Here is a 15,192-nt window from a genome sequence, read left to right on the forward strand (position 1 = left end):
AAAAGCCAAATGCTTAGTCATCTGCACATGTGACTGATTGAAAGGTTATATTTTTTCAAAAGCTCACTCTCAGCAGACCGGTGGCTATGCAACACCGGGGAGGCGGTGCAAATGTGAAGGTCAACAATGAATCTGAATTGATTTCTCAAGTAGTTTTGTGCTGAAAGCATCAGTCAACTGTTCTGAAAACGTGGGTAGGTAGGGAGTACCAAGCAGCCCAAACTGTGACTATAGGATATTATACATATATATTACATTATTATTTTATACAACATCCAAATGTAAACAATAATATGATCCTTCTAGTCACAGTCGGTGCAATTATTTCACAATCAGCCTGGAAAGATTCTAGGCTATTCAAGCAAGCTCATTTTGCCTAGTGTTTTTCCAGGACTTGGTTGGGATACCAACCCAGCCCACAGCCAGTGGTTAAAGGAACAGCCCTGTACTAACACAGCTGGCTAGCTAACTTGTACATGCACATATTAGAGGGGATGTTTGCTGTATGGATCTACTCAACAATGATCAGCTAACGTGTTGAATAGCACAGCTAGCTAAGTTGTACTCAAAATAGCACTAGTACTGACTGACTAACTAGCTAGATAGCTAGCTGTTGAATCTGTACAAATGAATGAAACAAATGGATTGCATTGTAAATACTGTATAAAGGTGTAAATAGGACAAACTTGAGATAGAGTGTGACTACCGTCACGAGATTGTCCATATTATTTCTCGCCAAACTCACGACTGCTGTGTTTATAAAACATTGATGTCGCGGAGTGATGACGTATGAGGACTGAGGGGTAGATACGCTCCACCCACCAACTCTTCAGTTCTAGGCATTATCATTCAAGGTTTTATTTGACAAACAAATAATGTGATGTTTGAGTGAAATTATAACCTTAGTGTTAAGCATAAATATTACTTGATTTTGAATATTAAATATGACTATGATTTTGAATCAAAATGGTTTAACACATCTTCTTCATTCAGCCACACAGAGAAATAAAAAATGTCCCATTATATTCAGCGGATATGGGGTTGATTTGATAACAATTAAAGTTGCCATATTCGTACATATCCGCAGCCCTAGCTGAGCCCTAACTAACAATAGTTCTCTTATTCCTTTGAATACTGTAATAGAAGTCTTTAGAAATGGGGGTGGCAGGGGTGAAACTTCCACAGTCTTGAACAGAACTCCACTGTTATTCCCATTTGGTGGGTTTGATCCTCCATTGAACTCAACAGAGACAGCATTTGATTCATGTGCTCATGAAAGCACGACAACAATCAGGCCTATATGAACCAGGCCTATTTAGTTGAGCACAGATATGGAAATGTAATATGCCTTATTGGGCTTCTATGATGATCTCCCTCAGAACAAAGCTATCAAAAACCCTATACGGATCTAATGTTTATATATATGAAACATATATATATATATATATATATATATTTATGATTAATAGTTTTTATTATTTTCAATAAACAGACAATGAACAGACAAGTAACAGTTGACATTGGACAATAAATTAAAAAGACAAAAAATAGACACAACAAAACATAAAGGTGATGTACAGCAATGTAAATCTACAGCATTGTCTAACAATCATACTTATAGCAGTTTACTTTCACGTTTTACATTTGGGATATTGCTATTTATAAATAAATAAAAATAAATAAAAAATAATAATATTGCTATTTACATGAGTCATATATAATTTTTTAAAATACAATTATTACAAGTATTGTTATTCTGGTTTTTGTTGTTGTGTATTGTTGTTGTTATTATTATTATTATTATTATTATTATTATTATTCCATCACTATCATCATCCTTCATAATCATCATCATCATCATCATCATCATCACTATCTTTATCATAATTGTAGCAGTAGTAGCATTATCTAAGCAAGGCGCAGGTGCCACCAGAAACCTTCCTCATGAATAGTTCGTTCCGCATTAACCATTCATGTGTTTGGAGCGCCGCGCATCAATAACAGCTCGCACCGCTCATAAAATCAGCGCCGCTGCGCGCTCTCTCTCTCTCTCTCTCTCTCTCTCTCTCTCTCTCTCTCTCTCTCTCTCTCTCTCTCTCTCTCTCTCTCTCTCTCTCTCTCTCTCTCTCTCTCTCTCTCTCTCTCTCTCTCTCTCTCTCTCTCTCTCTCTCTCTCTCTCTCTCTCTCTCTCTCTCTCTCTCTCTCTCTCTCTCTCTCTCTCTCTCTCTCTCTCTCTCTCTCTCTCTCTCTCTCTCTCTCTCTCTCTCTCTCTCTCTCTCTCTCTCTCTCTCTCTCTCTCTCTCCAGGGACTTTACGCTTTCATCCTTTCTTTCGGTCTAGCCAACAGATTCTCACTAAGACATTAAAACAATGTCTTAGGTGTAATTGCCGAAAGCAATAACAACACAATTGCAAATTATTTGTTTAGATTGGCGAGCTTTTGAACAGAATGGGCGACGTTTCCACTTTTCCGTTATATAGACTGTATATTTTTCGGAGATTTTAATCCTCAAGAATCGACCTTTGTCTTTTAAAACATCTCCCCTGCCCTGCATTAGTAACACAGCGCCTTGCAGAACGAATCTCTTGGACAAGCGCCTGGCCATTGAGACACAAGCTGCATACATCACATCGCAAAACCCGGAGCAATACATTCAAGATTTGGCATTTGAACATTTAATCTTGGATTCCGTACTAGAGGTTAATGTTCAGAAATATTCGACGAACTGGTTGTCACCAGAGAGGACCAAAAGGATGGGATATGCCAACAGAACGCTGAAAGGATGCACGGTCTTGCTTTGGGTCGCCACCGTCTTGCTTTCAGCGGAGAGCAGGAGAGTGAAGCCCCCCAGATGCCCGGGGTCTTGTACGTGCACCAAAGATAATGCTCTGTGTGAAAACATCAGATCCGTCCCTCACAGCTTCCCACCCGATGTCGTTTCCTTGTAAGTGCTTGGAACTGAATATTATTGTGAATGATTTAGATTTTAATGTTGGATTAATTATGTCTTTGTCTTTGTTCAATAGTGTTGAAGATGGTGCATGACATGTCATTATAAAGCTCAACAAATCATACATTGTATAATAAAATACAGTGGAAATAATTAGCTGATATTTAATGTAATTATTTTTTTTAGAAAAAAAGTATAGCCTTACATCCTCTAATGTGCATACTTTGTGCATCTTTCCATTGAGATCTTTTGTCAAGTCCGGATTCAACGAAATTAGTGGAGGAAGCTTCTTACACACCCCAGCTCTACAGCTTCTGTGAGTTTAACGTTAATCTCAACTATTCTTCATTGTTATCGTTTATGTGTGTGTATCATTAACCCTATACGGATCTAATGTTTATATCAACAAAGCACAACCCAGGTCCCCCAGACTCATCTCTTGTTGGCTAGACTGTTCAGTATGCTGATTTAAAGGGGGTCTACTGGGACAAGCTCTCAGTTGCCTACAGCAACCAGGTGGGGGGTTTTGTCCCTTTTGTCGGATGAACATTGCTCTTGCTTGGATGTCTGTTTTTTTATGATCATGAGACATAATTACATTCATGGATCATGGAAACAATAAAGTTTCACAGCTTTTGTTGGCTTAGCTATTTACTACCTTACTTACTGCTTTATCACAAGATAAGATAAACTTGTGTGAGAGACGTCTCTCCATGATAGATCCAGGATCATCAGTTCTACCACCATTAAGCTTAACAGAAAGCTCAACAACTTAAATGCACGGAATAAAGTCTCTCATCTTCAGGTATTTAATAATCTTCACAGTAATCTGTCACAAAACATCAATTCATTTCAGGAAAACATTTATCTTGGCACAGTCTCCTTCATGCATAATGATGCCAAATGAGTCTGAACGTGTGTGAATTTTCAATGTGTCTGCTGAGGCTGTGTTATGGCTCGATTAGTTGGGAGCTACAGATTGTTATTGTTGAAGGCTTGTGAAATGGAAATGTTGATTGAGAAAACATTACAAGTAGGAACAAGAGGGATCAGATTAGATGTGGATGGAACACATTTTTGGATTGTGGGGTTGCTTGGTGACTCAACCACCATTGTGTTTCTGAACAGATGCTGATTATTACTCAAGTATGATTCAGACCAATTGTATGAGAGCACTGATATTTTCTTCCCATACACAAAATGTTGAAAGACTATTATTGTTTCACTGTTATACTATTGACTGTATTGTGTATTGTACAGATATATGCTGTGCACATGATAAATACACTTTGATTTGATTTGATTTGATTTGAAAGATTCAAAGTGAATTCTGGATTGTGATATACTTACTGTATTTCCAACAGTCACTCCAAAGGTGGATACAATATTCCCTTCTTCAGGGATTAAAAAACAGAACATATAAATGATATCTCTTTTCTTCACAGCTTATTCACTGCCAATTCATTTGACTTGATTGATGAGGATGCTTTCCAAGGTCTACCACATCTGGAATACCTGTGAGTTCTGATTCCAGATAAGATGTTCTAAAATGTAACATTAATATAAGAACTCTATCTGTGTTGATATTAAAACACTAAATACTATGTACTTCCTTCAAAGGTTCATTGAAAACAACAAAATTGCATCAATATCACCATTTGCATTTCGGGGCCTAAAATCATTGATACACCTGTAAGTATATTTCAATTTTTTCATACAATCTGTGGGTGGGTAATTAAATCTTAATGTTGAATTTGCATATTCATGTTATTCATCACAGAAGCAGACATGGAATTACTGTAGAAATAAATTCCTGCAAGCAATTCATTGATTTACTACTGTTTTCACTGGCACATTTGAGAATCTTTATCAACAATGAAGAACCGAGGCCCCTACTATGAGCATGAAAATAATAAACTGGTGGGAACTCAGTGGTGTCTACTTTATCATTGTCAGAACTGACTCAGAAGTGCAAAGGAAGCAAGCGCTGTTCTAGTGATATTGAACAAGGTTAGTCTGTCTGTCTTCTGCTAGATCATGTTGCCAAAGGACACTCTGTGGTGGGTCTAGTGTCACGTAACCTTGGTGACCCTGCACTGGGAAGATGTCCAGATTTTACATTAGAGCTTTGGCACTCAACTCTTAAATCCTTATTTAGCTTGTTATTATTGTCAACTAAGTGTAGTGTACAACACATTTGTATAGGATGAATGAAACACAAACAGTTTGTGTATATTTTCACAAGGGCAAAATAACCTATGCTCACAACAAAATATGTATTGTAAGGAGGACCAGTACTTCAATACATTTTGATTGTTGGTTAACTTGACCCAATTAATCTGTATATTTTCAACATTTAGTATTGGCTTATATTTTCTTCTTCATAAAGACCAAAGGAGCTCTTAGAATACCGAAAGAGGCAAAGCTATCTTCTTTCACTATTTTCTGTAAATTGTCCAGCAGTGTGCTATTGAATAGGGCTAATTATAACCAAGAACCTGTGACCTGAGTGTCAAAACTAATAATATCTGTTCTGTAACATTAAACTCAGCTCCCCACTCAAACTCTATGGACACAGAATTCACGATGGCCACCCATCAAGAGACATAGGGGAAAATAATGATGGATTCTAATATCTTCCCTTTATCATGACTTCTAACATTATAATTGAATTTAGCCACATTGTAATAATGCTGACTCAGTCAGGACATAGTGTATTTGGCCCTGGTCCTCCAAAACACTGATGTTGACAGTGCTAACTTGAATGGATGTGCTATGCTATCCATTCCTTTGTTTAATTCAACAGGTATCAAAGCTGGCAAAGTGAGTACAGTTACAACTCTCATTGTGTATGTTTGTTATTCCGTATCTATCAGGAGCCTGGCATACAATAACCTACAGACATTACCTAAAGATGTCTTCAGGGGTATGGACGCCTTGACTAAAGTGTGAGTATTATTATGTTATATATGTTATATATTATGTTGTATAAATATATAAAAATGATGTTACATAAATATGTTATATAAATAATACATATATGTAATGGAAATTTAACCATACGGTCCTCAGGTGAGACAGGAAACCAACAAGATGGTACACAGTATTTACTCGTTAATAAGGTTTAATCAAAATAGTTTGCAAAGTATTGACTTCTTAAACAACAGTACACAAAGTGTTATGAGTACTGTATATATACAGTACAGGCCAAAAGTTTGGACACACCTTCTCATTCAATGCGTTTCCTTTATTTTCATGACTATTTGGTACATTGTAGATTCTCACTGAAGGCATCAAAACTATGAATGAACACATAGGAATTATGTATTTAACAATAAAGTGTGAAATAACTCTAAATATGTCTTATATTTTAGATTCCTCAAAGTAGCCACCCTTTGCTTTTTTGTTGTTAATAAAATATATAATAATAATATTATATATATATATATATATATATATATATATATATATATATCAGTAGGTCTACAATGTTATTAAAGTACAGAGAAACTCTTAATGTAAATGGTACATTTCATCCCAAAAACTTTGATTGTGAATCAGGTATTCCTTTATTCATTGTTCCTGCTTCCACAGGGATCTGAGGGGGAACAACTTAATCTGTGACTGCAACCTGAAGTGGTTGGTGGAGTGGATGCACAACACCAACGCAACCATTGACCAGATCTCCTGCAGTGGACCTCCCCTTTACCAAGGGAAAACAATCAACGACCTCGTGCCACAGTCATTTGACTGCATAACAGCAGGTGATTGATGTCATTATTATTGTACGCATTGGAATGTTAATCTGCTTAACCATTGCTTTCTCATCTGCACTTTGGTGTTGTGAACTCTTTCAGAAACTAAATTGATTAGCTTATGTGAAGCCCTACCGCTTGTTTACACATACTATACATATTATGTTGATCTCTATGTATACATAATTTATAATAAAATAAATAATTTTGCCATTTAGCAGACGCTTTTATCCAAAGCGACTTACAATTACGAATTACAGGGACATTCCCCCTGGAGTAACTGAGGGCTAAGTGCCTTACCCAAGGGCACACTAGTAGTGGTGTGGCTTCAGGTGGGATTTGAACTCACAACCTTCCGATCCCAAGTCCAACTCACTATCCACTAGACCACCACTACTCCAGCAGTACTGGATACATCTTACATATGTAACATACCTCAAGACCTATTGGCCTTGTTCAACTGTACATCATATTGATATTCAGCTCAAGTATATTCACTTATTATATTCATTTATTTATACTCACTTTACCTTCCTTGTAATACCATGCATTATCTATTCTACAACATCATATCTTTACCTTTCCTGTAATACCATGCATTATCTATTCTACAACATCATATCTTTTGCACTTTGCCACTACTTGCACTCCGGTTAGATGTTAAACTGCATTTCGTTGTCTCAGTAGTATTTGTACTCTGTGCAATGACAATAAAGTTGAATCTAATCTAAGAAAAAAAAAATAGGATAAAGTATTGATAATACCACTAGAATGTATGTACTGTACAAACCACCAAAAATAGTTACTAATGGTATCAAAATGGTATAAGAAATGGTATCATGCTCTCTTTGGTGGTGATATTAATGGCACTGAAAAACTGGTTTTGTTTTGCAGAATTTGCTTCTTATCAGACCTTGAAATTTGAGTCCCTTTCGGTGGAGTCCTTCACCTTCGGCAATGATCAATATGTTGTCTTTGCTCAACCTTTTACGGGGACGTGCAGCTTCCTGGAATGGGATCATGTTGAAATGGTCTTCAGAACCTATGACAGCATTGAAAGTGAGCAATGCTTGCTTTACATCACTAGATGGGAAAATAGAATGTCAATGTTGTATTGTGTTTTACTAATAGCTATTTTACAAAAGAATATACACTCACTGAACACTTTATTAGGAACACTATACTAATACTGAGTAGGGCCTCTCTTTGCTCTCAAAACAGCCATAATTCTTTGTGGCATTGATTCCACAAGATGTTGGAAACATTCCTTTGAGATTCTGGTCCATGATGACATGATTGAATCACCCAATTCCTGCAGATTTCCAGGTGCACTTTCAAGCTGTGAATTTCCCTTTCTACCAGATCCCAAAGGTGTTCTACTGGATTCAGTTCCGGTGACTGGGAAGGCCACTGGAGAACACTGAAGTCTTGTTCATGTTGGACATGTTCTTGAAACCAGTTTGAGATTACTTTTGCTTTGTGACATGGTGCATTATCATGCTGGAAGTAGTAGTAGTAGTAGTAGTAGTAGTAGAAGACATTGTGGCCATGAAGGGATGGACATGGTCAGCAACAATACTCAAATAGGCTGTGGTATTCAAGCAAGGATTAATTGGTATTAACAGGCCCAAAGTGTGCCAAGAAAACATTCCCTAAACCATTCCACCACCTCCACCACCTTGGACTGTTGACAGGTGCACAAGTATTCCTCATAAAGTGTTCAGCGAGTGTATACTGTAGTTCAGTTGCTAGGAAAGCAAAACCATTACAAACCATTGCGGAGCTGTCTAAGCAATTTCTGCAGAGTGGATATGACTGCAACATACTTTCGAAATTGATAATTGCTGTGACCCGGGACACTAGCGTCACTCTGTGATAAAGATTTAGACATTTACCTTACCATACATAACAAGGCACATAGGAAATGTAACATTTCTATAGTGGAAATGTATGTCCTAAAATTTTGTTTTTGTTTTTTTATGTTACAGGTACATCAACTGTGGTATGCAAACCCATGGTCATTGATAACCAGCTCTTTGTGATTGTTGCTCAGCTGTTCGGAGGCTCTCACATTTACAAGCGGGACATCTCTGCCAACAGATTCATCAAAATCCAGGACATTGACATCCTGAAAATAAGGAAACCCAATGACATTGAGATATTTCTCATCGACGGTGAGTCCTTCTTCGTGATCGCAGACAGCTCAAAGGCAGGTTCCACGACAGTGTACAAGTGGAACGGCAACGGGTTCTACTCTCACCAGTCCCTCCACCCCTGGTATCGAGACACAGATGTGGAATACCTGGAGATTTCCAACAAGCCCCATTTGATCCTGTCCAGCAGTTCTCAGAGGCCCGTCATCTACCAGTGGAGCAAGAACCACAAGCAGTTCGACAGACGCACAGACATCCCCGAAATGGAGGATGTGTTCGCTGTCAAACACTTCAAGGTGAAGGGCGACCTGTACATCTGCCTGACACGCTTCATAGGAGACTCTAAGGTGATGTGGTGGGACGGTTCCATGTTCAAAGAGGTACAGACAATGCCTTCGCGGGGCTCCATGGTGTTCCAGCCCGTTTCCGTGGGCAACTGGCAGTATGCCATCCTCGGCAGCGACTACTCCCTGACGCAGGTCTATCAGTGGGACTTGAAGAGAGGCCAGTTCGTTCACTTCCAGGAGCTCAACATCCAGGCGCCCAGGGCATTCTCTCTGGTGTCCATTGACAACAGAGAGTTCCTGCTGGCCTCAAGCTTCAAAGGGAAAACTCAGATTTACGAGCACTTAATGATTGATCTGAGTAACTAATCAGTGAAAACAATTAAGGAGTGTGTTGATGACAATGCAGTGGCACTGAACACAGGGGATATTACTATTTGACTATATGCATGATATATAGTCCACTAATAATAATTCCTGATGAATGCATTGCTAGAAGCACCCACTGAAGCCCTCTCTTTCACTGCACTCTTGCCTGTTTTTCTCCTCGTAGACAAAGCCATTGTTGACTTACTGCAACTAAGCCCTACACTGTTCATTACCTAGTACCTGTGCTAGCACACATCATTTACTTCAGATAAAGCAAAACTAATTAAATAATAAATAAAGTTTGTTTGAAAATAACATTTGACTGACACAGATTTGCCAAATAAAATGTTTACGTTTTTACAATGATGAGTAAAATGACACAGCTTTTGTATGTAGAGGGGACCACTTTAGTGTTATATCTTTCATATGAGCTACATAGTTTAGATTTGGAAAAACACATTTTCAATAGAACATGTTAAAGTTAATGTGGTGTAACAGCAATACTACCCAGTCGTATGTCTTATCTAGAGTAAGCATAGAATGTCTTACTTGTTTTTTTTCTTTCTTTTTTTCTCTTTGTCTTTTGTGTGTAGTAGTAGTAATAAATTGCATTCATGAAACCACAAATTTTTACATGTCTGTTTAATAAACTGCAATACAACATGCATAAGCAAGTTTGACATCAACTCATTCTATGGTCAGATCCTAAACTTACAGAGACTCCACACTGCCCAAAGTTCCATATTTCAAGTTATTGCAAGAAAGTGGAACTGGGCCCTAAACGTTGGGAAACGTTTTGTTTGTCCATCTGATTTGCTCCCAACGGTACAGTACATGTTTGCTAAATGTCTCTGCCCCCTGTGGCTAAAGTAATCACTGCATGCTGCTTCCTGTAGCCACCAAGGTTACATATTAACCGGTGACCACTCTCTCGCTCAGGGCAACGAGAGGAGCACTTCTCAAGGCATGCTGCTGCCCACCTGTTGCATCTTACAATGGGCGACTTCACGGACAGTAACAACATGACCACAGACGACATTGTACCTCGTAGACAAGAGGACATGATCAAAGTAGTGTTTCACAAAGTTGACGACGATGACGACGACGATGATGATGAACATACCACTGAGAGGATTCATTTACAACCTAACAACCATGTGCTGTGTACTGATGCTGATGGTGATGCCAAGCAAACCACTAGTTCAGTGGAAAGATTCTGTCCTCCCATGTGTTGGAGAAACGGCGAGGATCCCATCTCGGACGCAGGAGACACACTTGCCAAAGAAGGTAGATATTAGATAAGCTTGCAAATACATCATTCAGATCACTATTATTTCTAGACTAGAGACATAGAATGGAAAATTGTACTGAAACAAAATGACTACATTTATTGAGTTAATATCAGTGGCGGTCCCCATGAACTTTGAGATGGAAAAGTCAGTGATAAGCAATTGAATAGCCAATGACCTCTTCCGTATGGCACGTTATGTAATGACGTCAATCCTTGTTCTCGCTGTAATTAGTCAATAGTAATAAGTGTTACCGTGCCCTTTCTCTTTCGCCCCTAGGCTATGTCTACGATCAGATCGTATTATTGCAACATGCAACATACTATTCTATTACATCAGTTGGGTTATTAACAGCGTAATCCGGTTTCACGTTTACATCATCCTTCAAGGGGATGACGAAGCATTTCCCCCCCCCCCCCCCCCCCCCCAGCCTGGAACAATTCCACAATCACACTTCTTTCTCATTACTATTCAATAAATTACTATTTCAGAAAATACCAATAGCATTTTTATGACATTTATAATTAAACATTGTATTAGTAGGAATAGCATTAGGGCATTTTATTTGTACACGTATGACATGAAAAGAAGTGTAATCTCCTTCAAATCAAGGAAGTAGCCCACTTCCCTGTATGCCAGGCTTTTTCAACAATCTTCCATGTTCTTTATTCTTACATATTCTTCTTTCATGTCGGCATGAAACCATGACCTGGTTTAGTGTGCAAACTAATTTGTTGTAGTAACACAACACCCCAAAATCATAGTTTTTTGTCTAAAAGTACATTATGATAGATAATAGATAACACATCTTTCCCTCTCCCGTTTCACTCATGCAAATACTCAATATTTTCCTTTTGCAGTGGTTGAATGTTCAAATGTGTGTTTAGTTTTGGTCCAGCTGGTTTAACCAGCTCATGTGTCTTCTTGGTCTTCTTCCCCCAGCTCCAGAGAAGAAGAAACGCTGTCCCGGGCTCGGCCTGTTCTACGGCCTGCTGTCAACCGTCTTCTTCTCCGTCATAGCTCTCCTAGTCAAGACAATAGATGGAGTCCATGCTGTGGAAATCAGTGCCCTCCGCTGCTTCTTCCAAATGCTGTTTGTTATGCCTATGATGATCTATTACAAGTAAGTGATCGCAGATTTTTTTTTTTTTAATGAAATTCATGTTGATTTGACAATATCTCTCCTGTGAACATGCAGGTCTTTGAACTAGCCCTGAACTAAGCCATTATCTTTCACTGTGTGAAGTGAAGGCTATTTTTCTTTATTATTATACAGGAAAAGATTAGAAGTAACAATGCAGATGTTAATGTGTTACATTTAGACTGGCCTGACTCAGTTAAAAATGTTTTACATCAGGTTCTATGTAAAAGGCTCAGTACAGGGCTAGCATTTCACCCATCTATTTATTGTTTTGCAGAACCGGTTTCCTGGGTCCGAGAGATAAGCGAGTCTATTTGGTGCTGAGAGGGTTCCTGGGCTCCAATGCCATGATTCTGTTGTACTATGCAGTGCAGCAGATGCCACTGGCTGATGCAACAGTCATCATGTTCAGCAATCCAGTGTTCACGTCCTTGCTGGCTTGGATCTTCCTCAAAGAGAAATGCACAATATGGGACTGCGTCTTCACTGTGTTCACACTGGCTGGTGTCATACTGATCGCCAGGCCTCCCTTCATCTTCGGAGCTCGAGTTGAAGGGTTAGAGGGAGACTATATCAATCATGTGAAAGGGACAATCGCTGCTTTTGCCGGGGCTGTGGGGGCGGCATGCACTTTCGTCATACTCAGGAAAATGGGGAAAAGTGTCCACTACTATCTGTCCGTGTGGTACTATGCAGTCATTGGTTTTATCGAGTGTATCATCACCTTGTTTATTATCGGCGAATGGACCATTCCATTCTGCGGAAAGGACAGGTGGATCCTCATGCTGATAGCCATCCTGGGCATCGCCGGGCAAACGTTCCTCACCAAAGCACTTCAGATTGAGAAGGCGGGCCCCGTGGCCTTAATGAGGACCGTCGATGTGCTTCTCGCCTTTATTTTCCAGTTTCTCTTCTTCAACCGAAAGCCAACCTGGTGGAGTCTGGGAGGGGCGTTGTGTGTGGTGGTCAGCACCAGTGGGGTGGCTGCGAGGAGGTGGTATGTCAGCAGCACTAGAAAGAGCTGAAACCAAACACACATCACACAAGCCCCCCCCCATCAGAAGGGTCGAGTAGGGTTTTTTCAGACGACAAGATGTCATACAATAGAGGGAGGTGTTAATGAAACCAAAGAAGCAATATTACTTTGAAATGTTACTGTCAGGTTTTTTCAACACGGTTGAAGCTTGACCCCTCTCTCTCTTGACCCCTCTCTCAGAGTTCAGTTGCACAGTTGTTATTACCAATACTGACGGGGGCATTAGCAAAGCTTATATTTTGCGGCTTTTTGTATTTAAAATGGGATGATATTCTATTCTCCATTGTATTGCACTGCTGGTCAGAATTGGTTTGTTGTGAACATTTCTAAAACTAAAAGTACGATTGAAGTTATTTTTGAAAAACGTGTTTGCACTTTGTCTCAAGGTAGCACTGAGATTATTGCCAGATAGAGATACAATTATTTAGACCCAACTAGAAAGCATGACAAGATGAGAATATGCATCTCACTTACTGACTGAAAGAAGAACAACTGCACGGCTCCATTGGCCTATGACAGTGTAACACAGATTGTATTAGAGAAAACAACCTGTTGCCTTCTTTTGATACTAGAACTCAGCAATTGAGTTTGCACATTTTGTTACATGCAATATAACTTATTGCAATAGGTTTTATACTCTGTAGTCGTTTTCATCTCAATGTAACAGATGTTTCATAGTATTTCTTAATAGTATATACTCTGTAGCACTTTCTCAGACTGACTGAAAGTCTTTAACTTGAAACTTTTCTCGTATACGATATCTTGCTATAGTGAACATGATTCTGATTCTTAACATTACTGTGCACAATCATATGCAAGTAAGTTGATATAAAATAGTTATGGAACTATGAACCTCACGCTCTTGAATGTAATTATCATTTTCATCGTGTTCTTAGCTTTCTCCTATTTTTTTGTTATATAAAAGGCACTGTTAGGGGTTTCTGGGACCATATTTGTATTTATTTTATTTATTAATATAATATACACAATGGTGCTACAAAAGCAACTGTGGGGTTGATTGATGTGCAATTTTATTTTATTGATACTAATTTGAACAATATCAGCTTAAAGCAACTGAAACAGTGTTAGCACATGCACAAACAATAACATACAATATTTTATTTTTCTAACTTATTTTTGGACTGTTCAATAGTAGCCTAATAGGGTAATGCCATATTTATTACCTCAAAGCCTTACACAACCTATACAACTCCTGCAAATTTCAGAGTCCTAAAATTTCCATCTTATCCAATTACACTATATATGTTACCTTTTTTCTGTATAATATTTGAGTATTTTTTATTCTGAAATAAATTACAGATTAATTTCTCCTCTGCTGTGTCTTGATCTCTGACCATGAAATGTTTCACATTGATACCTGCCATTTTATATTGCTTCTCTTTTATATTCGCTTTAGATGGGCAGTATCCGTCAGTAGCATGGTTTCAATTACTACAATGACAGGGTCAAAGATTACAATATGTTATTGTTGTACCTATTGGTCCATTGTTTGACCTAGCTAAACTAACTCTTCAATGGAGGACAATGGCATAAACAAGTCTATGGTAGTATGGCTTTTCACAAAACACTGAGTCAGGTAGCTCTGGGTGCTAGAGTGCTACAGCATAGTGTGTTTGGGGTTACTGTTTTTTCCACACACACCCCCCCCCCCCCCTCCTTCATAAACAAAGGGTTTGTAAAGCATTGTAGCCAAAACGGGCCGTATTGTTTTAGAACATGAGCACATGTTTTCTGACAAAACAATGCTACCTCTTTATGTTTCCCTCATGGAGTCATTTGTAATAAGCATAACAAAGAGTCCTTGTTGTTGCCCTATACACTTTTAAGTGACATCCTTTGACAATGTGTAACCAGCAGAGGGCAGAATTCACTTTAAAATCATGTCGGATGGAAAGAGAATCGGAACAAAATCCTAATGCATTGATGTTTTCCCCTCTACCAGCATTAGAATACAGTCTACAGCAGTGGAGGCTGGTGGAGGAAGAACTTGGAGGACAGGCTCACTGGAATGTGAGGAACGGAATGAGGTGTTTGTGTTTGATACCATTATGTTTGATAATACCACATGTATTTGATACCATTCCTTATTCTATTCCATGCATTACAATGAGCCCGTCCTCTGATTTCTACCTCCACCAGCCTCCCCTGCATGTTACAGTTTTGATATTGATCTTGTTACAAACTTTAAAAAGG

At 38.7% G+C, this 15,192-nt stretch overlaps 3 protein-coding genes across 3 annotated transcripts in view; 2 read left to right on the forward strand and 1 right to left on the reverse strand.

The window, feature by feature from the left end:
- rbp4 (retinol binding protein 4, plasma) overlaps positions 1–15,192 on the reverse strand; it is a 170,468-nt gene that overhangs the window by 25,614 nt on the left and 129,662 nt on the right. The gene's annotated exons all lie outside the window — the stretch shown is intronic.
- On the forward strand, positions 2,755–9,512 carry lgi1b (leucine-rich, glioma inactivated 1b; the record flags this gene model as incomplete). Its single annotated transcript, XM_080541519.1, has 8 exons — positions 2,755–2,945; positions 3,196–3,267; positions 4,397–4,468; positions 4,572–4,643; positions 5,828–5,899; positions 6,546–6,715; positions 7,601–7,765; positions 8,695–9,512. 8 exons carry the CDS (start codon positions 2,755–2,757, stop codon positions 9,510–9,512), a joined length of 1,632 nt encoding a protein of 543 aa, XP_080397645.1.
- Positions 10,549–14,161, forward strand: slc35g1 (solute carrier family 35 member G1). The gene is made up of 3 exons (XM_080541464.1): positions 10,549–10,799; positions 11,744–11,924; positions 12,220–14,161. The coding sequence occupies exons 1-3, from the start codon at positions 10,574–10,576 to the stop codon at positions 12,965–12,967; spliced, it is 1,155 nt and encodes a 384-aa protein (XP_080397590.1). The 5' UTR covers positions 10,549–10,573; the 3' UTR covers positions 12,968–14,161.

Source organism: Nansenia antarctica (genome assembly GCF_963989245.1).
Source record: "Nansenia antarctica genome assembly, chromosome: 11".
Lineage (NCBI taxonomy): Eukaryota > Metazoa > Chordata > Actinopteri > Argentiniformes > Microstomatidae > Nansenia > Nansenia antarctica.

Bases quoted from the DNA above. Each gene is read 5' to 3' on its own strand.
- slc35g1 (XM_080541464.1), top strand. From the start codon at position 10,574: ATGATCAAAGTAGTGTTTCACAAAGTTGACGACGATGACGACGACGAT. The intron at 10,800-11,743 runs GTAGATATTAGA...TTCTTCCCCCAG, and splicing joins AGACACACTTGCCAAAGAAG to CTCCAGAGAAGAAGAAACGC. The intron at 11,925-12,219 runs GTAAGTGATCGC...ATTGTTTTGCAG, and splicing joins CCTATGATGATCTATTACAA to AACCGGTTTCCTGGGTCCGA.